The sequence below is a fragment of the Podarcis raffonei genome, chromosome 3 (assembly GCF_027172205.1).
Source record: "Podarcis raffonei isolate rPodRaf1 chromosome 3, rPodRaf1.pri, whole genome shotgun sequence".
NCBI classification, from domain to species: domain Eukaryota; kingdom Metazoa; phylum Chordata; class Lepidosauria; order Squamata; family Lacertidae; genus Podarcis; species Podarcis raffonei.
Window position 1 is genome coordinate 63,608,217 of NC_070604.1, and position 26,086 is coordinate 63,634,302.

A 26,086-nucleotide genomic window follows, 5' to 3' on the forward strand; every position below is an offset into this window, starting at 1 on the left:
TTCCAGTTAGCGAACTTTACTGTCAGGGGACTGCCATCGCAATGGGGGGGGGAGGTAGGGGGATACAGAGAGCCTCCTACGCTTCTGTGGAGCAGCCCCTCTTTGAGTGGTGGGGAAAGCCACACCTCCAGTGGAGCAGGGGAGGAAGGGGAAAGCCGAGCGAGGGGAGGGTTCGAAGATGCTACTGAGAGCCCAATCGCCTCACCTAGCCCAGCCGACCAGGAAACAGGCACGCCGTTTCCATCACCCAGTTTGCACAGAGGGGTGAAACATAAGGAGGGGAGGTGGGGATTTGGGGTGTCTAAATTCTTACACTGGGGGGACGGGACCGGAAGGGGCCACTCCCAGAATCTGTAAGTGACTAAGACGGACATGAACTTTGTGGTTCTGCACTGTAAATAGTTTGCACAAAATAAAAACCTGCAAAAGACAGGTCGGAGTCCTGCCTGGTTACTCGTGACCAACCACCTCACCACCTGACATTTACCTTGGTCTATGAACGGAAGCTGAACGGTGGAAGGGCACCGGTAGCGGGAGGCCTAATTAGGGAAAGTGTTTAAGAATGGCTTTGGTTTAAGAACAGACTTCTGGAACAGATTATGTACCCTAAACCAAGGTACCACTGTGGTGTGTTGATTCCTCCCCTTTTGCCACCTATTTGTTTGTCTGTTTCGCTCCCACGCTGCTTTTCTTTTTCAGGAAGCAGCTCTGCCCGGCTCTTGTAGTAATCTTGGGAAATCCAGTCCATGACAAAACCATCACCTCTGCTCACAGCAACATCTTCCACGAAGCAGATTCTCCTTCCTCAGGGGTCTCCGATCATGGCAGAGGGTCAGGTTGCTCCTCCAATGCACCTGCCCTTAGCAGTCCTGCTGCCCGGACAATCTATTACATTGCAGCAGAACTTGTCCGATTGATGGGATCGGTGGAGTCCATGAAGCCGGTCCTGCAGTCTCTTTATCACCGAATGCTTCTGTACCCCCCACCTCAGCACAGAGTGGAAGCTATCAAGATCATGAAAGAGGTGAGCTAACTGCAAATACCATTTTGTTTGTACCCATCTCCACCCCATGGATTTCCTTTATTGACCCATCCATCCCCCATTTCCTTTATTGACTGCAAAGAGTTCATATTCAAAAGCAATTCTGTATATAGATTGTTTTCGTATGAAACAATAAATGCAATGATAAAAGAAGCAGGGGAGGGACACAAACCCAACCGTAACATTTCAAAGTAAAACACAAGTAATTAAAAAGTCTTCATTCTATGGACTAAAAAACTGGCAGAATATGTGGAGTTAGATAGCTTATCAGAAAAAATAAAGAATAAACCAAAGCAGGAATTTGTCTCAAAATGGGAAGTCTTTAAAATATATTTGAAAAATAACTACAGCAGTTTAAACTCTGTCACAGCATTTGAATCATTTCAGTAGTAGCTTCAAGAAAGATATGAGACCTAAGTTAAATTAAGAATTAGTTAGATCATAACAAAAGTGTTTATTGGCAACAAGTAATATACAATTGAAGTAAGGAACAGATGGGAGGTCAGGTCTACAGTCAGAAGACCAATTTTTGCCTTATTGTTTTGTAAATAATATTTTGTTCATTATTATTTTCGTTTTCTGTTTTTCTTTTCTTTCTTGGTATATCAACAAAAAAATTAAATAAAAATTATATATTAAAAAGTCTTCATTCTAGAGCTGAATTCAGACAGTGAAATAATCTGAGAGGACTCCCGGAGCAATTAGCTCCAAATTCCGGCACCAAAGTCTCTGGCCATCTGACCCCTGCCCCTCCCTCCAGTTTTGCAACTTGTGAAGAAGAGATGCCAAGCAGGGCTACTCCAAACTGATCTCAAGGAATGGAGGTGTAGGGATGCTTTAGAGAGGTAGGCCAGGGCTGCTCTGTAACATTTAGGCCGTCAGTGTTGGCAAGCTAACACAGGATTTATCTGCTTTCTGAAACCAACTTATGTTAATAAATTGATGGGTACATCCTGCATCCTTGAATTAATAAGCTCAATGCATCCTGGGGCAGATCAGCTTACCGAAGAAATAAGGTTTGTTCCAGCACCGTGCATTTGATCTGTGAGGAGTTTTTTATATTTCATACAAATTTAGATACTTGGCAGTCCTCGGCGGCTCTGCGATTTGGCAGGCCCCTGCTCTACTGAACCAGAATGCAGGAAAAGGTCGATTTCGAAAAGGAAGTCCCACCTGGATCTTCTCAAACTGTATGTTCTACTAGGTTTCCTTAAGCCAATAATCCTTTTTTTAAATGCATGCTTTTCCAGTTAAGAAAAAAAGAGAGAGTAAAGTGTGTCTTGTTTCTATTTATTGTAGTATCTTGGACGGGATGAGTGAAGCTTGCGCGAAAGGTGGGATTGAAGCCTGCTATGCTTCAGTGTCCTGTGTCTGTGCCCTCCTTGGCACCCTGGATGATCTCAGTCAAGGGAAAGGCCTCGACGAGGAGCAGGTCCATCTGCTTCTCCGACGTATGGACGAGTTAAAGGATGGGGGCGAGACAAGCAGAGATTCCATGGAGATAAACGATGCCGATTTTAGGTGGCAAAGGCGCATCCTGTCATCAGAGCATACCCATACCCCCTGGGAAACTGGCAATGAAAAGAGTCCTGACATTAGTATTAGCGTCACCACAGATACTGGTCAGACAACCTTGGAAGGTGAAATGGGGCAGACCACTCCAGAAGATCGTTCTGAAATTCGTAAAAATTCTCTCCAGTCACCGGCTGGACAAATGGGTAAAGAAATTCATTATAAAGACCCAGAATCAGAAACCATTGACCAGCCAGATGTTGTTCAACGGAGCCATACAGTTGTTTATCCAGATATAACTAATTTTCTTTCAGTTGACTGCAGGGCACGTTCTTGTGGATCCAGGTACAGTGAGAGCAATTTCAGTGTTGATGACCAAGATCTTTCTAGGACTGAATTTGATTCATGTGACCAATATTCCATGGCAGCAGAGAAAGATTCCGGAAGGTCAGATGTTTCAGACATAGGCTCAGACAATTGCTCGTTGGCTGATGAAGAGCAGACCCCAAGAGACTGTCCAGGTCACAAATCCTTACGAACTGCTGCCCTTTCCTTGAAACTTCTGAAGAACCAGGAAGCAGATCAGCACAGTGCCAGATTATTCATCCAGTCCCTTGAAGCTCTTCTCCCTCGACTTATCGCTCTTTCTAAAGTGGAAGATGTTGATTTGGCCCTCCAGAACTTCGCTTCAACTTTTTGTTCAGGTTGGTGATCATTTTCTTCACAGCCAGTATTAAATGAACAATTCAGAGCATTGCTGATTAAGGGTCTTTGATATGTCAAATACTATTTTCATGTATGTTTGAGAGAATCTGCATTCTAATCCATTTGCAGCCCTGTGAATTAATTCTGGAGTTGATGCAAGGCATGTCTATGTGGCCTGGCTCCAATGTAACTATTTTTTTTCCTACAAAAGAATGAAAACGTATTTATTTAATTTATTCATTTCATAAGATTTTTGCACTGCTTGATTGTAGAAACTCTCAAAGTGGTTTACCCGAAAGATAAGGCAATTAAAGCAGGAAAAATTTACAACCTTCTTTAAAATATACATAAGTTAAAATACTAAAACAGGTTAAAATCACCTCAGCTTTCTAAACATTTGGGTAGGCTTGTCTAAACAAGAATGTTTTTAGCAAATGTTGAAAAGAGTTCAGTAAAGGTGCCTACTTGATCTCAATAGGCAGCATAAAAAAGTTAAATATCAGAATCTGAACCCTTGTGGACTTCTTAGGAAAGATCTACAAACAAGGTACAAAATTCCAGTCTGCTGCTCATGGATTTTTCCAGCAAAATCCTTGTGGAATTTTCATTCTGACACAGCAGCTTCCATTTGTATTCCTGCATTTTTGACAAATCAGCCTATTATAACCTGTTGTATTATATTACATGAAACTGTTCAGCAAGCACAGTTTTAACATAACATTTCAGTCACACCACATTATCCTGGTGTCAAGTTTATAAACTGTGTATATGAATTTTTTTTAAAAAAATTATTAGAGTTTTACAATACAAAATAGAAAAAGAAAAAAGAAAAAATACAAAATAAAAATAGTTAAAAACAATCAATCTTTTCATCACATTAATTTTCATTAACTTGCTTCCCAGACCTCCTCATACCTCCCTTTTTTGTATTCCAGTTCAATTTATTAACTTAGCAGTTTCTTTCCCTCTTTATTCTACCCAGATCTTTAATCTTAAATTATTATAACATTAGATTTTTACTTATAAAAAACCATTTTTTAATGTTCTTTTATACCATTACAGCTAGAAACCACTTAATTTCAATCCAACATCATTCTAACATTCATTAATTTTACAGTATTTCTGGAGGTAGTCTTTAAATTTCTTCCAATCTTCTTCCACCGACTGTACATAACAACAGGATTACAGTAGTATGTGGGGACTCTTTAATGCTAATCAGTTTCCAGAGCAAATTATCCCGTAAGCCAGAGGTTCAAATGTTTTAGTACACTTGATTACTGGATGTTCATGTTTAGTTTTATTTAAGAAGCAAGCTGTTCTCCACATTACTAATAAGCTGCGCCCACTAATATGGTAAACTGCTTTTGTATGTAAAAGTGTGCCTTTATGATGTTTTGAGACCCTTCTTCCAATATATTCTGTAATAGTTCTGTGCAAAGCAAGGTTCTATGTATAAAGGTTCTATGTACTGAAACCCAAACAAAATCCAATGCTTCATTTACTACACCAGTCTGTTTTAATGCATTGCTGACAGTGGCATCTACTTTCTTCATGGGAGTGGGTGGCACTGTGGTCTAAACCACTGAGCCCTTTGAGCTTGCCAATCTGAAGGTCGGCAGTTCGAATCCGTGTGATGGGGTGAACTCCTGCTGCTCTGTCCCTGCTTCTGCCAACCTAGCAGTTTGAAAGCATATCAGTGCAAGTAGATAAATGGGTACCTCTACGGTGGGAAGGTAAATTGCATTTCCGTGCGCTCTGGCTTCTGTCACGGTGTTTCATTAACCAGAAGCAGTTTAGTCATGCTGGCCACATGACCCGGAAAGCTGTCTGTGGACAAACGCTCCCTTGGCCTGAAAGCAAGGTGAGCGCTGCAACCCTGTAGTCGCCTTTGACTGGACTTAACCATCCAGGGGTCCTTTACCTTTACCTTTACTTTGTTCAAAATAGGGCAGTCTCCACTGGAGCTGTGGAAGGCACTTTGGCTAGTGCAACAGAAGTTTCTGATCATGTAGTTACAGAAATGTGAGTTACAGTGCAGTAACTGGTAAATCACCATATAAAAAGAAAGTGGCCTTGAATCGCTAAAGCAAGATTTCTCTTACAAGGCACTTGCTATAGCTCTCTATTTTTTGGTAGGTATGATGCACTCTCCTGGATTTGAAGGGAATGCCGCCTATAGCTTCCAGACACTGATGAATGCAGATAGTCTCTATATGGTCTCTCATTATACTCTCCTGCTCAACCTGAAGCTGTCCAATGCAGATTACTACCGAAAGAAGCCTGGCCAGTCCCCCGTGATCATGGTGAGTGGAATGCAGTGCTGGGTATGGTGAAGAACAACACACATTTGCAACTACCCTGACTTCTTATAGCTTGTTGGTCTGCAGCTCAGTGAATAAATATGAAGTACTCAGATTTGATGCAGGTTGAACCCAGGGGAGCATTAAATTGGAGCAACTGGGTCCAAAATCAGTTTTTGTCTGTTTCGTGGGTTTAAAGGGTAGGAGACTTCAGAAAGTAGAGAGGACAATATTTTACAAAAGCCATTCTTAAAAAAATGCTGTGGGAAGGAAAAATGAAAATGTATAGTAACATTTGCCACCAGACTCAAGGGTTCTTTCACCATAGGGAGAAAAGTGCTTCCTGAACCTCATCATTCTCCACTTTGCACAAACTATAGGTTGCTGTGTTTGGACAAGAAGCTATGGTTTGCTAAGAACCAAAAGGAAGTTAGGGAAACATGGCGGGTGGGGGTGGGGAGAGAAGCCACCCCGAGGCTCATTTTTGCACAAGTATATGACATCATGGTTTGGTGTCACATCTAAACTGCATCAGAGAGAAAGATGGGTGGTTATTATGTGTGCCGACAGATGCATAATTTTATCTATGCTTGTCACCTTGGTTTTATGCTCCTGATCATATCTGTATGTTTCTAGAAGTCTCTGAGGAAAAGCAACATGCCCAGTAATGCAGTGGTAGCTGAATTGTGCTGTTCCATTCTGCAGAAGGAGTTTATGAAGCAGGTCCAATCCAGTGGAGTTTTGATGGTATTTTCTCAGGCTTGGGTCGAAGAGCTTTACCATCAAGTGCTGGAGAGAAATCTTCTTGGAGAGGCAGGATATTGGGGGAGTCCTGAAGAGCACAGCCTCCCACTCATTACCATGCTGACTGGTCAGTATGATTTGAATACCAGGGCAATATAGAATTAAATACACATCTTTGGCTAAATGCATTGAGTGTCCAGAATACCCCAGTCCCAGTCAGCATGGCCAGTAGTCAGGGTTTTGTATTATTATGATGGGAATTGTTGTATTATCATAATGATGCCAGGTGACTGACCAATGGGTTGTCCTGCCCACCTGTCTGTTAACCAACCAGTAGGGGTGGGGACTTAGAAAGATCTGACCCACCAGGCCAAAAAGGATACCCACACCTGATTTTTATAATGCCATTTATGACTGCAATAACTTACATTTTGCAGTTGCTTTGTTTTAGTAGCTCAGTCTGACGTTACGGAGGCACCTCCATCCCTCGCAACATGAAATAACTAGCATGTGTGAACAAACATTATAAATAACAAATAACAGCCAGAGCTTTCTTATATCACTTGTAAAATGGCCTGTATCTAGTGGCAACAGCAAAGCTTCTGTCGGTGGAACAGGCTTGAAGGTAATTTTCCTTCTCATGCCCCATGTCCTCCTTAAATCTGTTGTGGAGAGTTCCCACAATTCTCTGGAGCAGATTTAGAGTGGGGGAGGGGACCTCAGGAGGAAAGAAGAGCCACTGAAAATGACTTCCTTTCCACTGTTAAAGGCTTTACTGTCAGTTGAGCAACACTGTTGGATCAATCTCATACTAGTGGAGACGTATCACACATTCCTCTGCAACTCACTTGAGGGAATTCATTGTCCCTTAGGTGTTTCCCCCCTTTATCCCACAGTAACTTCTTCTTGTTTTTCTTTGCAGACATTGATGGTTTGGGGAGCAGCACAATAGGTGGGCAGCTGATGGCCTCTGCATCCTCGCAGTCTCCTCTCACCCACACCCGGAAGCCAGGTGATGCTGTTCTTGCAGGTAAAGGATCTGCATCAAGGGAACCATGAGCCACATTTGTATGTATTTGTAGTATTTCAGATACACCCCACCCCACCCCAATCACTTAACCTTCATGTGAGTTAGGTAAAGCTTCCTTCTCGGTTTCTGTATCTCTCACGTCTACGCACATGAACATATGCTGATCCAGGAACTGTGTTTTAAATAAATTATTATTTATTAATTTCATTTGACGCTTTTTACAAAAATAGCTGAGAGTGACTTACATAAAGTTAAAATGCAAAGATTCTATAACACACACACACACACACACACACACAAAAATTGGTTTTTAAGCAGAAGTTGGATGGCCATCTGTAATGGATGCTTTAGTTGAGATTTCTGTATTGCAGGGGCCGGGACTAGATTACCTTCAGGATCCCTTCCAGATCTACAGATTCTATGATGCAAAACCACCAAAGGATCCCTTTTCATATATGCATACCGGGAAGCAGGGCTCATTTGGGAGTTTCAACTTAGGAGGGAATGATGGATTTTAAACTTTCGTCCCAGCTCTCTCCAGTCATGATGAAAAGCATGTGTCTCCATACCACCTGTTAATTAAGGTGGTGGGGGGACTTGACATGCTTCGTATTCTTATTATTTTAATTGATTACCCACCCTTCACTCCAGGTCCCAGTGCAGGTCACAACAATTTAAAAACCATTTAAAACCTTACAGCTGTAACAAAAAGTGCAACCACAAAATGGCAATTTTGTCCTGAAAGGTGTCAAAGGCTGGGATAAAGAGGTGCACAATGATGCTGTTTGCGTCATGTCCGTCTTGGCTCTGACTGATGCTTGTATTTCCCAAGGCTCCCAATAAACCATTTGTTTCTCCTTTCTGCTGCTTCAGGTACTGCTTTTGCCCGATACCTGTTAATTGGTTGCTGGAAGAATTTGATTGACACTTTATCTACGCCTCTAACCGGCCGCATGGCAGGCAGTTCCAAAGGATTAGCCTTCATTCTAGGAGCTGAAGGAGTCAAGGAGCAGAACCAGAAGGAGAAGGATGCCATCTGCATGAGTCTGGATGGACTGAGAAAGGCAGCTCGCCTTAGCTGTGCTTTAGGTATAATGCACTCATCAGCATAGGCCCCATTTTTAATGGAATTTGGGCAGGTAGATGTCATCCTTGCAACACCCAAATGTGGCAGCTTGAAAAACAGAAGCAAGCAGTAAGCTGGGTTCACTTCCCTCTATATATTTCTCCTTATATTGCCAGTGTTTCAGCTGGCATATATTTATATCCCACTCATCTGCCTGGGTTTCCCCAGCCACTCTGGGGATGTCTTAAAGTCAGGTAGTTGTTTATTTCTTTGACATCTGATGGGAGGGTGTTCCACAGGGCAGGTGCCACTACCGAGAAGGCCCTCTGCCTGGTTCCATAACCTTGCTTCTCACAGTGAGGGAACAGCCAGAAGGCCCTCGGCTGAACAATGGGGGTGGAGACGCTCCTTCAGGTATACTGGGCCGAGGCTGTTTAGGGCTTTAAAGGTCAGCACCCACAACTTCGAATTGTGCTTAGAAATGTACTGGGAGCCAATGTAGGTTTTTCAGGACCAGTGTTATATGGTCTCGGCAGCCACTCCCAATCACCAGTCTGGCTAGTGGGAGGCACATATGGCTAGTGGAAGGCACAGAAATTCAATAGTCCTGTTTCTTGCTGCAGGAGTTGCTGCTAATTGCGCATCTGCCCTTGCTCAGATGGCCGCAGCTTCATGTGTTCAAGAGGAGAAAGAGGAAAAAGAGGTGCAGGAACCCAGTGACACCATAGCTCAAGGTACGACTCATCAAGGGGATCCACTGGTTATCATTAGTGATGATTCGAGCCATGTGTTCATCATGTATTAAGATCATATGTAGTTGGAAGCCTTGTCAAATGTAATTGTCCTGGCCCTGCCTGTAATAGGGATGTCTCCCTTTAGGTCTACTGTAAAGATCAGCAATGGCTGCCTGCCTACAGAGAGGCAGAGCCTACCTATATCTGAAAGTGGTTGGGTGGGGTGAAGAATCTCATTGCAGTTCTTGTTTATTGCTCGGTATTACCTGCTTTTCCTGAGCATAAGCAGCATAGATATCAATGGGGCCTATTCCCAGATAAATTTGTTTTGTATGGCAGCAAAGAACATCCTCAGGGTATCTTCCAATTCTATGATTCAACATGGTTCTATGATTTAAATAAAGTAAGGTGCTAGTAGCTGCATAGGATGTGCAGAAATCAGTTGTTTCAACTATAGTGAATTCTCAAGCCCTTTCTATACTTTTGTTAAACACTGCCTGAACAGAGGAGGAGTCAGGATCGGACCCACTCATCCTGCCCAGCCTCTGAGCATTCAGCAAGAGGTGTGAAGCAGGCTTTCTGCGCACAGTTCCTTCTGTGTAGACTCCTCCATGCAATCTGGAAACTTACCCAATATGGGTTTCCAGTCATACATAAGACTCTTGCCTTTATACAGCTCCTTTCACACTTCCCACTGAACATGTACAAGTTTGTTCCAGGGAGCACGATCCATTTTCTTACTCCCATGTATTTAGTGAAGGTAAGAAAAAAGACTAGGGCCAGCATGCAAACCTTGAAAGAAGCTGAAAATGAGTTTGTTTGCTTTTTAAAAGGAAAAAAAACCTCTACAATAACAGTTCTCTCCTATACAGAAGCCTTTCTTGTGTTAGACGTAACAAGAGATTCTTTATTTCTAACATTTATATTTGTAATGGCACAGTGAAACAGAAGGTGGAGCAAAGACTGGAACAGATGGGGAAAGTGCAAGGGGTCTGCCTCCACACAGCCCACGTTTTGTGCATGGATGCCATTCTTAATGTGGGGCTGGAGATGGGAAGCCACAATCAAGACTGCTGGCCGCATGTATTTAGGTATGGAATTGGAAACTGTATTCCATCTTCAGTTTGAGGCAGTTTAGGCTAGACTCCAACACAACATTTCTTTGAAACTGACAACACACGTTGATTGGCAGGTACCTAGTTTGCTGTTCAGTGTGTTTGGTGTACTTTTTTCGATTCCATAAAAGTAACTAGGCAGTGTGCTTGTACTGCAAAAAGAAAATGAAACAGTACTTTTTTAAACAGTGACTATACCCTATTCAATGGGCAATAACTATTTAGGTAGGAGCTCAATACACATTTGACAGTTCACTGCATACAGGACCAATTTGCAAGTCACACTAAACTCCAAGTATGGCTTAGTACACATGCACAAGTGTGTAATTTTCCAGAGCAAAGTTCATAGTCACTTTGCTCCCTCCTGGTCTCTAGTTTATATTCTGGTCTATAGTCATCAGTTATGGTGACTCTAGATAATCCAGACAAGAATCCTTGTATTATTATGTATCTTATTTCTATATATTTGAGCATTGATAATTCACTCTCTGTTATGCAACAGCTGCATCTAAAATGTAAATGTAATTTAAAATGTTTTTAAAAGTCAGTAATGTTGTAAGGAAAGTTTAAGTTTATGACTAGCTAGTCCAGTGACAGGGACGCAGGTGGCACTGTGGGTTAAACCACAGAGCCTAGGACTTGCCGATCAGAAGGTCGGCGGTTCGAATCCCCGTGACGGGGTGAGCTCCCGTTGTTCGGTCCCAGCTCCTGCCAACCTAGCAGTTCGAAAGCACTTCAAAGTGCAAGTAGATCAATAGGTACCGCTCCGGCGGGAAGGTAAACTGCGTTTCCGTGCGCTGCTCTGGTTCGCCAGAAGCAGCTTAGTCATGCTGGCCACATGACCCGGAAGCTGTACACCTGCTCCCTCGGCCAATAAAGCGAGATGAGCGCCGCAACCCCAGAGTCGGTCACGACTGGACCTAATGGTCAGGGGTCCCTTTACCTTTACCTAGTCCAGTGACACCTTGCTTCCCAAAGAGCTTTTCATTTCAGGAGGCTTAAGACTACTGTAGATCATCCTCAAAGAGTAAATGTTGTATGCAGTGGAAAAAACCAATAAGGTCCTCTGTCCTTTTGCTTTGTTTTTTCAGAGTTTGTGAGTACATCAGCACACTGGAACATGCTCATTTCAGTGATGGCACATCTCAGCCACCAGTAACTATTACCCAGGGCCAACAGGCCACAGATGGGCTTCAGGGAGATGTTCAATCTACAGACAGCACCCAGGAACTGACTCTAGATCAAGAGACTGCGCTGAGGAATAATCCTGTAATCCAGCCGGTTTCCATTCAGGAGCTCATCAAAGAAAGTAGCAAGGGAAGAGCGTTTGATTTCCGTGGGGGCAGCCTGATGACTGGAAGCAACGCTGCCAAAGCTATCCTTACCCTCTCCACCCAGGCAGACAGGTATGGTTGGCATCACATTTGACAGTTGCTACATGTTCTGAGTTTCTTCAAAAAACCATCATGGATGTGTTACTGTGAATATCCAAAATTTGCACATGGTGACATTCTAGTGCAATGCTGCCAACACCAGAAAAACATCAATGAATGTTGTAAAATATATACAGCCCCACTAATGGGCATGCAGTTTTTACTTCCCCCAGGTACTTGTGCTGGTTTACTTCTTTCCCCCCTACTTCCACGCTGGGCTCATTTGTGTATTTTAAAAGTCAGACTCCATGTCCCCCTAGCAATGCAGCAGTAAAACTGCTAGCACATTTGTAAAGCTAAGCAGGTTCCCATATGGTTTCAAATTGGATGGGGGGCCGTGTGTCGAGATTCCTGCATTGCAGGGCTAGATGAGTCTTGGGGTCCCTTCCAACTGTACAATTCTATGATTTGGCCAGATCAAGTAATATATTCTGCCTTTTTGCCTGAAGGCTATTTGAAGATGCTGTTGACAAGCTGAATCTGATGGCATTGGGAGGTTTCCTGTATCAGCTGAAGAAAGCCTCTCAGTCCCAGCTCTTCCACTCAGTTACAGACACTGTTGATTACTCCTTGGCAATGCCAGGTAAGCCTCTTAAGACACAAAGCATCATATATATATATGTTATACCATGTATTAAATTTATATTATCAATTACTCTGCACTGTCTTTTTTGCCCTGGTAGGTGAAGTAAAATCTACCCAAGACAGGAGAAGTGCGCTCCACTTGTTCCGTCTTGGAGGGGCCATGCTCCGAATTGTAAGGAGTAAATGCCGCCCTCTTCTCCATCTTATGCGCTGCTGGAACTTGGTGGCCCCTCACCTAGTGGAGGTGAGAGAATTACAAAGGCTTCTTCCCCGACCATGCAATTTCTCTGTGTATTGTAAAAATTGCAAAGGGCAACCACAATGTTAATTAATGTACTTGAAAAAGAGAATGTACAGGTGAACGAAGCACTAAGAAAGATTATACTCTGGAAATTTGCAGCTTATAGCCATCAGCCTAGCACAGTTCTTAGACAGATCCTCATAAAAACAGCTTTATTCATTTCTTCATGATAGGTTGGCCGTTTGTATGTTTGGTTGATTTATGTCTCCCCCTCTATCTCATGGGCTCAGAACGACATACAGCCATTTTCTAAGGGGATCGCAGTCTAAGGAAATCAAATAGCTCAGGGAGATAAAAGAGGCAAAATAAAATTAAAATGGCGTTGTAACATGAAATCTCACTCAAACAGATTTCCTCGTTGTACTTACTGTAGACATTTTTAGTGCTAGGCCTCACCAGATTTTCTTTGAATTCTCTCCCACCCTCCTCCTAAGGAACAGTCCTTGCCAGTTCTTGTCAAAAAGGCATTTTTTGCTTGACTGAAATCCTGCTTTTTACTCCTCTTGTTGCTGCAGGCTGCCTGCCATAAAGAAAGGCATGTTTCTCGGAAGGCTGTCTCTTTCATCCACGACATCCTAACTGAGGTTCTGACAGACTGGAATGAGCCCCCTCATTTTCACTTGAATGAGGCCCTCTTCCGCCCCTTTGAGCGCATCATGCAGCTGGAACTCTGTGACGAGGATGTCCAGGACCAGGCAAGCTAAACCTCGTTTACAATGGCAACAGCCTACCTTCAACTGCAAGACCACTTTGATTCCTATTATATGCCTAGCAATCGCAATCCTTTCAGTTGCTTCCTGGGAATGGGAATGGCAAGAGAAGATTCTGTGCAGGGCTTGTTTGTATTTTATACTGGAAAGGGTTTAGCATTGGGAGAATTTCATTTGAAGTCTCCATCTTTCAAGTTTCTGAAGCAGGTGTTGCTGGATTCCAATTCCCATCAGCCCCAGCCAGCATGTCCAATGGTCAGGGGTGATGGGAGGAAAGCCACAGTCTCCTCACCTCTCTTTTAAAGAGTGTGAGCAATAGCTAACAACACCACCAAAGTCAGGAAGGGTTTTTAGTTGCAATTCCAGAGCTGGAACGACAAATTATCATGAGCATCTGAAAAAGAAACAAAATGCTCTGCTTAATTTGCATAGGATGTTGGCCTCGCAATTCAGTGCTTATTTGTGTTGCCATAGTGCGGGTTATTTTTTAAAATTATAATTAGAAAAATGTTATCAACATTTGTATTGCTTTCTACTCAAGTCATGTAGGTCTCCTATAAAAAAATAAATAATCTGGTAGCATTATTCAGTTGCGTATAGAAATTCAGAAGTGGCTCACCGGGGGTGGCAGAGTTACCTTTCCAGCAGGTGGGCCACTGTTGCTTACCAGGAGTGGAAGGGCAGTGGAGAGGTTGACACACTGCAAACAACACCCACAGGCCCCGCCAGTGCACTTACCCTGCTGCAACCTCCCCCAGCTCCTGATAAGCCACAGAGACCCTGCTCCTGGGAAGCTGCTGTAGTATCTCCACCCCACTTGCTGATCTGCTTCTGTATTTCTCATACACTATATTCTCTGTGCTGGATTATTTACTTCTGCAATGCTTTGTGTGCTCTGATTGTGCCAGGTGATCACATCCATAGGCGAGCTGGTGGAGGTGTGCTCAACCCGGATCCAGTCAGGGTGGAGGCCATTGTTCAGTGCACTAGAAACTGTGCGCAGTAGCAGCAAGTCGGAGGTAAAGGAGTATCTTGTTGGAGAGTATTCAATGGGTAAGACCTTTCTACAGTTTTCTAGATACCACTGTATAGGTACTGAGTTTTTAAAGGGTCAGTGTTTGAAAGGCAACACAATCCATATAGCAGACTATCCAAAAACATACTAAATAAATGAGTAGATCTGAGCTACTGTGAAGTTTATGCATCACAACAGAGGTCTGGAAGGTCTTTATGGTGAGTGTAACATTTCCCCCACATGTTGAAAAATCGTGTCAATATAATTTTTTTCTGTTCAGCAAAAAGTTGTAGAAAATGGATGAGCCCCTTTGAACTCACAGGGACTTCCTTCTATGCATATAGGATTGTGCTGTCTGTCACTAACCAACATAATTTGACTCTATGCTTGTCTCTAGTAGCTGCATTTAGTAACATGAATGTTTTTATGTTGTAAACCACTTTTGAGATATTAATAGTAAGCAGCATAAAAGCATCTTCAATGAATTTTCAAAAATGCATATACAGTACTAGGTTTGTCTGTATCAACTGTGAGTGAGCACTGAATGCAAGATTTGGTTCAGTGGCCTGATTTGGCTCAAACTGTTTTGGAGGCTGCTCACTTTATTTCAGGTGTGAATCAGGATCTTACTTAAGGAAAATCAAAGCTTGGTTCTCAATGATTTAATGGGGATACATACACAGAGCCAATTGCTACATCTGCGCAGTTAGATGAAGGCCAATGTCTCCAGTTGTACAGAAGACTTGTAAAGTCCCTGTGCAGCATGGCACCCAAAACCCCAAAATCTGGAAGAGCCATTTTGACTCTGAAAATTTATTCCCATTTTCCTTGTAGTAAAGCCACTGAACACTGTGGGGCTTACTTCCATGTAAATATAGAATTGTGTTGCACATTAATTTGAAGCAAGTTAGAAAATCACAGGCTTTTCCAGGTAATGTGTATCTGTATCAGCTAAACAATTTTTCTTGCTCCCTTAGGAAAATGCCAGGCACCTGTGTTTGATGTCTTTGAAGCATTTTTAAATACAGACAACATCCAGGTCTTTGCAAATGCAGCCACCAGTTATATCATGTGCCTTATGAAGTTTGTCAAAGGATTGGGTAAGGAACCTTTTAAATATATCCATCTGTATGTTTACTATAGGGTTTGATGTTTGTGGAAACACATGCAAACAGTTTACTGAATGTCAACAAAGGCTATGAATGCATTTTAGAGGTATGAAGCCCTGTGATTTTTGTTTGAGCACTGAAGTCACAGCACTGTGATTTGAGAAAGTGTGCCCACATGGAGCTATTATGGTGTTCTGTTGTAATTCCACCCTGCCAAATGCTTGCTTTTTCCAAAAATTCTAGTGGGCTTTTTTGTTTCCTTTTTGAAAATGGGTCCTTTGCCATTCCCTGATCTGCAAGCTTTTTTTATTTTTTACTGCACTGGCATTTGCCAGGGACCCTCACAGTTGTGAAAGGGATTCTGTCTACAAAAAGTTACTGTATTTTTCACCCTATAGGACACACTTTTTCTCCTCCAAAAATGAAGGGGAAATGTGTGTGCATCCTATGGGGCGAATGCAGGCTTTCGCTGAAGCCTGGAGAGCGAGAGGCATCGGTGCGCACCGACCCCTCTCGCTCTCCAGGCTTCAGGAAGCTATCCGCAAGCCTCGCGTGCCAGGCGGGAGGTCCCACCGGGCGCACAAGGCTTGGGGCGGCATCCTGTTCTGGGGGCTGGGGTCAGGGGAAGCTCAGGCTTCCCCTGCGCCAACCCCCGCGCCTGGGGGGGGGGGATAAAAAATTTACCTTTATTCCCCCCGCCAAAAAAACTAGGTGCGTCCTATGGGGCGGTGCGTCTTATGGGGCGGAAAATACGGTAACTGCTCTTTCCTGGTGATGAGGGTGGAGTGGGAAACAGTGTCAAGGAGACCTTCATACAATAATAATAATCAAAAGCTTAAAGAAGTCTCACAAAGGGCAGGGCAGGAGTGACATTCTGGCGACATTTCTTCCTTATGTTTCTAAGCTAAAAAAGATACTGTGGGGTTTGCCCCATCTTGCACAATGTAGTTGTTAATATTATTATTATGGACCAAAGCATTCTCTGCATAGGAGGCCCTCCCACACCTTGTGTTAAAGCAGTTGGCAACCACTCCTCCTTGTTGCACATTAAGAGCACAAAACAGAGTCGCTGGGTGCTTCAATATAAATGAGGCACAAAAGGGCTAACTTTGAAGTGATCATTCTGGCCATCTGTATAGAGCATGGAAAAATATGACATGAGGAGTGGGATGGCCCTACAATAGAATCCCTCTGTGCAGGCAATATTGAACATACTATGTCTAACATTTCCACCAATACATTTCTTCATCCTCCTCTGCAAGTTATTCCTCATAACTGCTGTGTGCATTTTGTGAATTGGTGAATCCCTCTGGATTCCACAATCACCATACAGGGTCATAGTAATTAAGAGCATTCAGACCAGCATTGTGTTCTGCTTAGACATTTTCTTTCTTCCATCCCAGGGGAGGCAGATTGCAAGGAGGTTGGGGATTGTGTGCCAGGATCAGGATCCATGTCTACAGACTTGTGCCTTCCTGCTCTTGATTACCTCAGGCGGTGTTCTCAGGTGAGCGCAAGGATGCTAAAAGCTGCTTGAAATGGCATCCACAATGGGGTAGAGGCTCCCTGTAGCGGCTCTTTGTTGTGTAAACAGGTTGGTCACTGCAGCATGCAGAAAAGCCCCGAGCCTCATGGTGAGCCTCTTACAATTTCTCTGGCTGACACACACAGCGAATCTTTGAGGTTTCTTGCATTCTGGCAGTGTAGTATATTTCTCTCTCTTGCCACAGGGAGCACAGATGATGCAGTCACCAATTTCTGTGCTCTTTCTTCTGCCAGATCAGAAGCCGTGCAAGTGTTTAAACACAGTGGCAACAGCTTTTCCCATCGCTCCTCTTACTGAGGAAACATAACAAAGTGATTAGGCTACTAACGGCTGCTGGGCTTGTCTCTGTTTTTCTGGAAGACAGAGAGAGAGAGAGAGAGAGAGAGAGAGAGAGAGAGAGAGAGAGATCTCACATGATGATCAAAACCTGACTGCCTAGAGGCAACTGTTACTCACTGAAGGTGTTAAGGAAAGTGCTTGCTTACAGAGTTGCCAAGACTGGGTTTGTAAATACAAGGCCAGGAATCTTAGGATACTTCCATGCTCAGGTTTTGATCGGGTCCTGTATACAGTAAATCAACATGACCAGCAAATGACAGACACCCTGCATGATAGATATGTGGTGTCTCATGCCCATATGGGCTTGATTATATTATCTTTGGCAACCACACACCACGTTATCCTTCTGTTTCCTGGGGTTACTCCCACATTTCTGAGTGTAGCATTGAAGCCTGAAACAGAAGCCCAGACAAAATCCCTGGGCACACACACCCTTTCCTGTTAGAATATCAAACTATTTTAGCCAAATCGTTTTCTGTGTGAATGTTCTACAACATGTAGCTCTGAAACTATCATGCCAGCGCATACTGCAGAGTAGTCTCATCATTTCTCTCCCTTTTTAGTTGCTTGCCAAAATCTACAAAATGCCCCTGAAGCCTATTTTTCTCAGTGGGAAACTTGCTAACTTACCCCAAGGAATACAAGAACGATCCGCAAGCAGTGAAGATGGCATTGAGTGTGTCCTTTCTGATTTTGATGATGACACAGGTAAGCAAAATTACTGTTGGGATCCTAAAGAGGAACGTCCTTAAATAGCACCTACCAAATGGGGCTTGTCCATTCACCTGGGGCTCTGGGGGAGCAGCATTTGCTATAGCCGCAGCCCAGACGCAGGGGCTGTCTTCTTCCTGCACGGCCTGGTATCTTCCCTTCTAGCTTCCTAGGAAGGCCTGCCGAACAGGCCAGTCAGGACCCGGGGCAGGGGCCTGAACTAGGCCCACCCCTGCTGTATTTAAGCGGACATCCTAAGGTAGTCACCTTCTTGGGAGATTGTCACAAGATTCACCACCCACCCACCCAGGCTGTAAGTGACCTGCCAGAAGATGAGCGGGCAGGTGAGAGTGAGGACTTTGCTATGCTTTATCCAGTTGGTGTCTCTGTTTGAGAGTCCATACAGGGCTAATGGACCATAACACACCCCCAATGGCAGCCTGGGTGGGATCGTAGCTCCTGATCCATGTCAGGAGCGACCCCCCCCCCAAGTTCTGGGTCAGCCCCATCCTGTTCATCAAACAGTTGGCAGGTTGCTTAATACTAGATGCATGCTCAATGCCTTGGGACAAAACCTATTTGCATCTGTAATGAATGAAAGTTGTGGCCTATTTCAACCCAATACAAATCTCCTGTGTTTACTTCTATGGTTTGCCCCTTCCCCACGGGAATAATGCACCTGTGACAGTATGATTTTACATCTTCACGTATGCTTATATATGCTGTGATCGCACCCTGTTCTGGGAGAGTCAATTCACAGACAGTTCTACCTCAAGAATGCAGTCTTCAACAAGACCCCCCCAAAAAGGCGGAGCCCCCTCACCTACATTCTGTACATTTATGCATTTGTATATCTAAATAATTTATAATCCTCCCACCATTGTTGCGATGGTGCAACAATATTGTTGCCATGTACGAAGAGAGAAGTAAAATGAAATGCAAGGCTAGAACAATAAGAATACATTAAAACCATCAGTAAAACCTGACAGGAAGATTGAACCAAGTGATCAGCGTCTCTTGAGCACTTATAAAAGAAAAACAGAAGAGAAATGGGGCAGGAACTGGGAACCTAGCAAAATAAATTCCACCACAGAAAACCTATGCTACACATAGCTTCTCACATGCGGTTTTGTCTTGTTTTCCTAGGCCTTATTAACGTCTGGATCATTCTGCTTGAAGAGTTGACTACTGCCATATCCAACTGCCCCCGTCAGCATCAGCCTCCCACCCTGGATTTGCTCTTTGAACTATTGAGAGATGTTACCAAAACACCTGGTAATTGGTTTGAATTTACTGACTACTACTAAAGTGTAGGATTCCTACCCCTGGGTCGGAGCAGGGGTGGGTGGGCTTATTAAAGTCCATCCCATCCCATCTCCAGGCAGATTTTTAATAGAGAATCCATTTGAACTGCCTGGAAACACACAGTTAAAAGTACTACCTGCAAAGTGCTCTGAGGGTTGCGCCCTGCCTCTGCTCCCCCGGAATACAAGTTTTTTTCTTTAAACCTTTTGAAATGGCACTCACCTGCCTACAGCATGCCCATCTATTGCATGGCATTCCTTATCACCACACACCTTGGACGAACTTTGTGCAAGTCCCCCTGGGCGCAGCAGAGCTTGGTGGCATTCCGTCACTCCAGGGGGAATTATACAGGGGAAAACATGGCTGCCTCCATGACAGCTTGATGGCTGCAACATCAGCTGAGCAAACAGACTCTCGCAGCTCTGATAGCACTTTTGTATCACCCCAAACACATCTAGTTGATTTATTGCTGTTAATATTTTAGAATTGTTATATTTTGTTGTATTTTGTAACAAGGACACAGGGAGCTAGGCAATTTGATTGGGGGGGGCAATTCGAGAATGAGTTATTAACAGTTAATGGTCTTTTAGGCTTCCTTTAGAATTCACTTTTTGAATAATAAGAATTATATATCACCGGCAGGGAACCATGCCTGCTATTTATAGATCTGTTAATAAAGTAGCAAACCCCAGGTAGGAAAATACACAAGTGTATCATAGAGATGCCACCTGAGTGTTGACTTTCATGTCAAATGTGCAGGCATTATACATGGGGCTTTTTTTAAAGGGGAAATTTTAATATGAGAAGCTGCCAGTAAATTACTGGCATGCCAATTATGAAAGAAGCCATGCAAATGGTAGGTGAAGTTCCATATACAGTAAGTGCACAGTTGTCAGTGAAACCCTCCTTGCAGTGCATCTTTGCTCTCTGGTCTGTCTCAAGGAAGGGAATCCACCATGGGTATATAGGATGTATTGTCCTGAGTTAGCCCTAAGCATCTGTTTGAAGGCCCAACATATTTATCTGTCTTGTGTTTTTATTCTCTAGGCCCTGGATTTGGTATTTATGCAGTTGTTCACCTTCTGCTCCCTACAATGTCCCTTTGGCTTCACCGCAGCCACAGCGACCATTCTTACTGGGATGTGGCATCTGCTAATTTCAAGCATGCAATTGGCCTTTCTTGTGAACTAGTAGTGGAGCACATTCAGAGTTTCATACATTCAGGTAATTTTATGTAGTCTTATATGTTGCAACCCATTCTAACCATACTCTTGTAGACAAACTTTAGTTTTGGCATTAATTATTACAGTGTCATCAAGACCTTTTAAACATGGATGAACTCCTATTGGAAGAGAGAAAAGATGATGGTAGAGTTGTTTTTTTAAAGTGTGAGCTTTGCATATATACACTGGAACGTTTATTTCTCCAGTGAAAAGTGAAACGACTCAGCTGTCCTTGCTCTGTTAATATCAGGCTTCCTCAGCCTCGGCCCTCCAGATGTTTTGAGACTGCACTTCCCATCATCCTTGACCACTGGTCCTGCTAGCTAGGGATCATGGGAGTTGTAGGCCAAAAGCATCTGGGGGGCCGAGGTTGAGGAAGCCTGGTTTATATGAAAATTTCAAAGAAACCCATTCACAGTGCATTTAAAAATGGGATTTGTTTCCCAAATTAGGTTTTTAACCTCCAGTAACAACCAAACATTCTCTCTAACCTCAAAGCATCTGTGACTATAAGGTACACAGCACCATGGGTATCTGCATGGCAAGGAATACATTGACTAAAGCACAGACAGGTGAGTCGAGGCAGTGATCCAAACACTACTCTGAAGAGGAAACATGTAACTAAGCATCCTAGCTGAACTGGGGCAAAGGTTTTCCCCCAGTACTAAATGTCACAGCGTTATAGTAAACTGCTTTGAGGGCTGTTGTTGTTTTTTACAATCTAGTGATATATGAATTTGACTAAACAAGATAAATAAGAAAAAATAATACTGTAACGGATCTGAACATCATCTGGTATTATCCCACTGCACAAAAGCTAGATCCAGGCCAAGCAAGCAGTTATAATTATCCTGACGAGAGTATTAGCAACATCCCAGTTTATAGCCAGGTCAGAGGGCAGCAAGACCATGCATGAAGAAGATGCCGTGTGCATTTATTTCTAAAAATGCAGTAGTTCCTCTGTGTTGTAATTCTATTAAATTATGGTTAATATCAAAGCCAACTGCCTAATTTCCTCTTTAGATATTGGCTATGAGAATATGATCAACACAATGCTCAGAGACCTCTTCAAATTACTGGTAGCTTGTGTGGCAGAACCCACAGAATCCATCTCTAGAGTTGGGTGCTCCTGTATCAGGTAATATGGCTTTCATTTCTATATTTACACATAGGTCCAGTTTGCACATAACACTAAAGCTCACAGGTCCTTTGGGGGTGCACACAATTAGACATGAAATACTAATGTGAAAGTTAAAATTATCTCTAGTTAAAGAAGGTATGGGTTCTAAAGGCTTCTGCAGAAAATGTCAGAAAATTATTCTTTGCCAACTCAAAGTTCAGACTTTGAAAGCACCTTTCCACCCAGTAACTCTGCGGCTTTGAAAGCAGTTTGCGTCACTTCCCTTCATACTTGAAGTATGGGGAGAAATACATTGGTTACTCCTTCAAGCCTTACACAGGAAGTGCAAACAGAGCATGTTCAAGTGATGTTCCAAGGTGCCTTGATCCAAGCTTATATATTGGGCTTCACTTGGCTCTTCATAGATCTACATCAATAAGAAAAGCCGTTTTGGCTTTTGAGCTAATCCCAGTTTTGCAATCGTGTTGTGAAATGGTTATTGGCTGGTTATCGGCTTCATGGTCTTTTCCCTTATCTATAGATATGTTCTAGTGACAGCTGGTCCTGTTTTTACAGAAGAAATGTGGAGGCTGGCATGCTGTGCACTGCAGGATGCCTTCTCAGCAACTCTTGAGCCAGTGAAGGTATCCCTTGCATTTAACCGGGTGCCGCAAGCATCTCTCCTAATATGTGGCTACTATTTTCTTAGACTGTTGCTCTCATCTATGATTACTTAGATAGCAAACACCTTGGAGGGTGGGGAGCATTGGTTGTTTGAACTAGCATCTCTGTGTGGATGATGTATAAGCAGCCAGCAAGATTTCTGCAATGACAGCGCTTTGGGAAAGCAGCTCAACCATCACAGATGGTTTGATGGCTTATGGTCTCTACTCATATAGAAAAAAACAACATCTCTGCATAAGCTCAGGCAGGAGCTTGAAGTTAGCTCCACACACACTTAAGGCAATAAAATAAGTGGGGTACAACCTGTGCATGACCCATTCTAGTGGGCACTTCCAGACTGTCACTAGTGAGCTCTTTAGAAAAATAACACACAAGTAAGCTTTTAAAAAAAAAACAAGTTGAAAGATCATTATGATGAAAGTACATCAGGTTCATCAATTAGGTATGTGTGTGAGAAAGAAAGAAACTGATGTCAGCCCAGGGGTCAGCAAACTTTTTCAGCAGGGGGCCAGTCCACTGTCCCTCAGACCTTGTGGGGGGCCAGACTATATTTTTTTTTGGGGGGGGGGATGAATGAATTCCTATGCCCCACAAATAACCCAGAGATGCATTTTAAATAAAAGCACACATTCTACTCATGTAAAAACACCAGGCAGGCCCCACAAATAACCCAGAGATGCATTTTAAATAAAAGGGCACATTCTACTCATGTTAAAACATGCTGATTCCCAAACCATCCACGGGCCGGATTTAGAAGGCAGTTGGGCCGGATCCGGTCCCCAGGCCTTAGTTTGCCTACCCATGGCTTAATATAACCTAGCACAATATAACCTAGCACAATCTTTTTTTAAAATCAACCCTATTGGTTGCTTAGCATTCAGAATACACACTGAACATCTGGTGCTGTTTCTCTGCAGAATCTGTTGGGCTATTTCCACAGCGGCTCTGAAAACTTCAGTGGGGATGCCTGTGAGGTGAAAGTGGCAGCCCCTTCCCTTTCTCCTAGTGCTGAAGCCGAATATTGGAGAATACGGGCCATGGCTCAACAGGTGAAGACTTTGAGAGATATAATGAACAAAATGCATATTAAGTTAAACCTAGGCACTGGTGCAGGATTCACACTTCTACAGTAACCAGTTGGATTTGCATGCTTAGCTGTGACTGGATTGTTTCCTGTGGGCTTTGCTTTTACAAACAGTTCATGGTGAGATTTCTTAATTGTTTTAAGCTGTCTTTTTTATACCATTTCAATTAAGGAACAGTCAGGTATTGATGCCAACATTAATTAAGCATTTTAAGATGGCTAGGCCTGATACACCTCCATTTAGTGAATGCTTCTTCTCTTGCCAAGTTGATAATCTTTGAATGGGCTGGACCATGAAACTTTTTTGTAATGAAACCTAGTCTTCCTTTTTTTCTTTCCTCACATGAAACTATTTAACTCAGTAGTGGGTTTATCTGGGCAGAGAGCATCACTTGCTGTGCTGGGTGTTGCCACTTTTAGAATTCCATTTACAGTCCTGGGTTAAGGATATATAAAGAACTGCCTTGTACCAAATGAGGCCTTCAACCCATCTAACCCCCTGCTGCCTGCTCTGTGTTGTGAATGGATGCAGTTTATGAGCTCCTCAACCTTTTACACAGTTCTGCTGTGGGAATTCCAGAGCCAGGACTTGGGACATCTACATGTGCAAATTGTGTGCTCTGCTGCTATGTTACGTCCCCTTCCTGAATTGGCCCAGGGCTTTAACAAGTTGGTATTATTTGTTTCTGTAGGTGTTCATGTTAGACACACAGTGCTCCCCCAAAACGCCAAACAACAAAGAAGGGTTTGAGCATGCTCAGTCCTGTGTGCTTATCATCGAGTTGCCTCCTGATAAGAAGCCCAATGGTCATACGCAGAAAAGGTAAGGTGACTTGTTTATTACAAGACCCAGAGGGCAAAGCAGGACATGAGACAGGTGCAGGGAATAAAGGGACATCTATTTAAATCTGGGCAGATTTGTTTCTCGTGGCAAAGCATGAAAGGCAATCCATGCTGACCCTCAAGGGGCACTTTTTCTCATCCTGTCATCCCAGTCTTGACTCAAGCTAAACGCTTGCCATGATTGGCTATGTTGAACATTTACCTTGGTCCCAGTAGCTTGCATTAGATGCAGACCTTCATTGCAGATCTTAGACTCCCATCTGTAATGCAGAATACAAACCAGTCACAGTATATGGGGAAAGTGCAGGATATTTAGGAAAACATGGCTTCACGAGCAGTTATTGCAGAAAGCCACCGGCTCTTAAATCCGAATTGCTATAATTATTATTAAAGGCATTTTGCAACAACAGCGAGCAACATTTTAGGAATATATATAAGCATTCTCTTTCTGGATCAGACCTAGCCCCAGCACTTTGTTTTGTAGCCAGATGCCTTACCAAATGATGTTGAATTGATGCTTGCCTCTGTTGCATGTCTGGCAATCAGTTGCACTGCCTCTGTTCATTCAGCTAGCATGGTTAATAGTTGTTGTTAGGCTCTCGTTCACGGCTGGGAGATGGTCAAGAATAGGGGTGAAAGGAAGATGCTCCGCCTCTTCTACAGCTATGCAAACTGTCTCCCTCCCTGCCCCCCAATCCTTCCAGAGGGCTTGTCCTAACTGATTTTAGAAGTTTCTTTAGAGTTATTTCTGCCTCTTCTTCTTCCCCTTAACTGCAGTAGCAAAGCAAGTGTCTGCTACAAGGTTTGCAGCACATAGTGTGGAAGATGAGGAACACAGAAAGAAGGTGCCTTATATTGAGTCAGAGCATTGCTCCATCTACACTGAATGGCATTAGCTCTCCACATTTTCAGGGGCTTCTCCCATCCTAACCTGGGATTGAACAGGGGATTGAACCAAGCACCTTCTGCATGTAAAGTGTGTGCTGTAGCACTGAGCTACAATTGTTCCTCTGGGGGTTTTCCCGCTATAATGATTTTATAGCCTAATCAGTCACTCTTGAGCCAGAGAAAATAATGTTCATGCTGCCCATGTTGTGCCTACACAGAAAACACCGTGATAAAAAATGGATGATGTATGAAGGGGACCTTACTGCCTAATTTGTTTTAGCAGCTTGTTTATAGTAAAGTATGGCTGCTCCCTATTGATAAGGCTTGCTGCAACAGTGAGTTGGTTGTTTGCTTGCTTGCTTGCGCCTGTCTTGCATGCACAGCTCTGTAACCGTGCTGGCCTTTTGTAGAGTTCCTCTTTTCCTATCTGATTTTCTTTCCTTTCTTTTTTTTGAATGCCGCCCATCAATGCACAGGAAGCTTGGGTAAGGGAGCATTTCAGCCTAATGCAAAAGGCAAAATAAAAGTCCTTGATTTAATATCTATTCTCTTCCACAGAAAATACTGTTTTAGCTAGGCAGTCCTAGCAATAAAAGAAACTGCTGTTTGCCAACCGCCTAGGTTGAAAGGTTACATATTCCACCCCCTCCCAATTCTCAGGCTGCTTTTTGCCAAGAATTGGGCCAGTGCAGCTGTAGCTGCAACCGCTTGATGTGCTGGAACCTCTGTCCGAAATGTTCTTGGAATGGGAGGTTTCACTCCCACAAGAAAGTTTCATGTATATAGTCCCCTCACCACAGTGTTGTGTGAGTGCACGAAATATGGGGGACTCTCCCGCCCCCATGCACAATGCTGGCACTTTTCAATATGTCACTGTATGGTTTGCATGCACTTTAAAAGGGAAGCACAGCCCCAGAGCCCCTTGCACCACTGAGCCGAGGT

The 26,086-nt window shown here is 43.3% G+C and overlaps 1 protein-coding gene and 1 long non-coding RNA gene across 4 annotated transcripts in view; one reads left to right on the forward strand and one right to left on the reverse strand.

The window, feature by feature from the left end:
• Window positions 1-26,086, forward strand: part of ARFGEF3 (ARFGEF family member 3) — a 69,382-nt gene that overhangs the window by 37,619 nt on the left and 5,677 nt on the right. The window contains exons 10-32 of one of the 2 annotated variants that reach the window (XM_053382032.1): window positions 700-1,024; window positions 2,120-2,232; window positions 2,342-3,258; window positions 5,396-5,562; window positions 6,196-6,430; window positions 7,226-7,333; window positions 8,207-8,422; window positions 9,023-9,133; window positions 10,074-10,224; window positions 11,340-11,654; window positions 12,131-12,264; window positions 12,365-12,510; window positions 13,083-13,262; window positions 14,186-14,330; window positions 15,270-15,392; window positions 16,805-16,908; window positions 17,850-17,994; window positions 19,144-19,272; window positions 20,350-20,526; window positions 21,549-21,663; window positions 22,187-22,289; window positions 23,247-23,378; window positions 24,106-24,236. In XM_053382032.1, coding sequence (XP_053238007.1) covers window positions 700-1,024; window positions 2,120-2,232; window positions 2,342-3,258; window positions 5,396-5,562; window positions 6,196-6,430; window positions 7,226-7,333; window positions 8,207-8,422; window positions 9,023-9,133; window positions 10,074-10,224; window positions 11,340-11,654; window positions 12,131-12,264; window positions 12,365-12,510; window positions 13,083-13,262; window positions 14,186-14,330; window positions 15,270-15,392; window positions 16,805-16,908; window positions 17,850-17,994; window positions 19,144-19,272; window positions 20,350-20,526; window positions 21,549-21,663; window positions 22,187-22,289; window positions 23,247-23,378; window positions 24,106-24,236 — 4,422 coding nt within the window. The remainder of the gene's footprint in view (window positions 1-699; window positions 1,025-2,119; window positions 2,233-2,341; window positions 3,259-5,395; window positions 5,563-6,195; window positions 6,431-7,225; window positions 7,334-8,206; window positions 8,423-9,022; window positions 9,134-10,073; window positions 10,225-11,339; window positions 11,655-12,130; window positions 12,265-12,364; window positions 12,511-13,082; window positions 13,263-14,185; window positions 14,331-15,269; window positions 15,393-16,804; window positions 16,909-17,849; window positions 17,995-19,143; window positions 19,273-20,349; window positions 20,527-21,548; window positions 21,664-22,186; window positions 22,290-23,246; window positions 23,379-24,105; window positions 24,237-26,086) is intronic. The other variant, XM_053382033.1, reaches the window with a different exon arrangement.
• Window positions 12,703-24,963, reverse strand: LOC128410595 (uncharacterized). Of its 2 annotated transcripts, XR_008329550.1 has the most exons (3): window positions 24,754-24,963; window positions 24,459-24,516; window positions 12,703-13,671 (listed from the first exon to the last, which is right to left on the reverse strand). It is a non-coding gene; the product is annotated as an uncharacterized LOC128410595 (long non-coding RNA). The 2 variants fall into 2 exon arrangements; XR_008329549.1 differs by having other exon boundaries at window positions 24,459-24,963.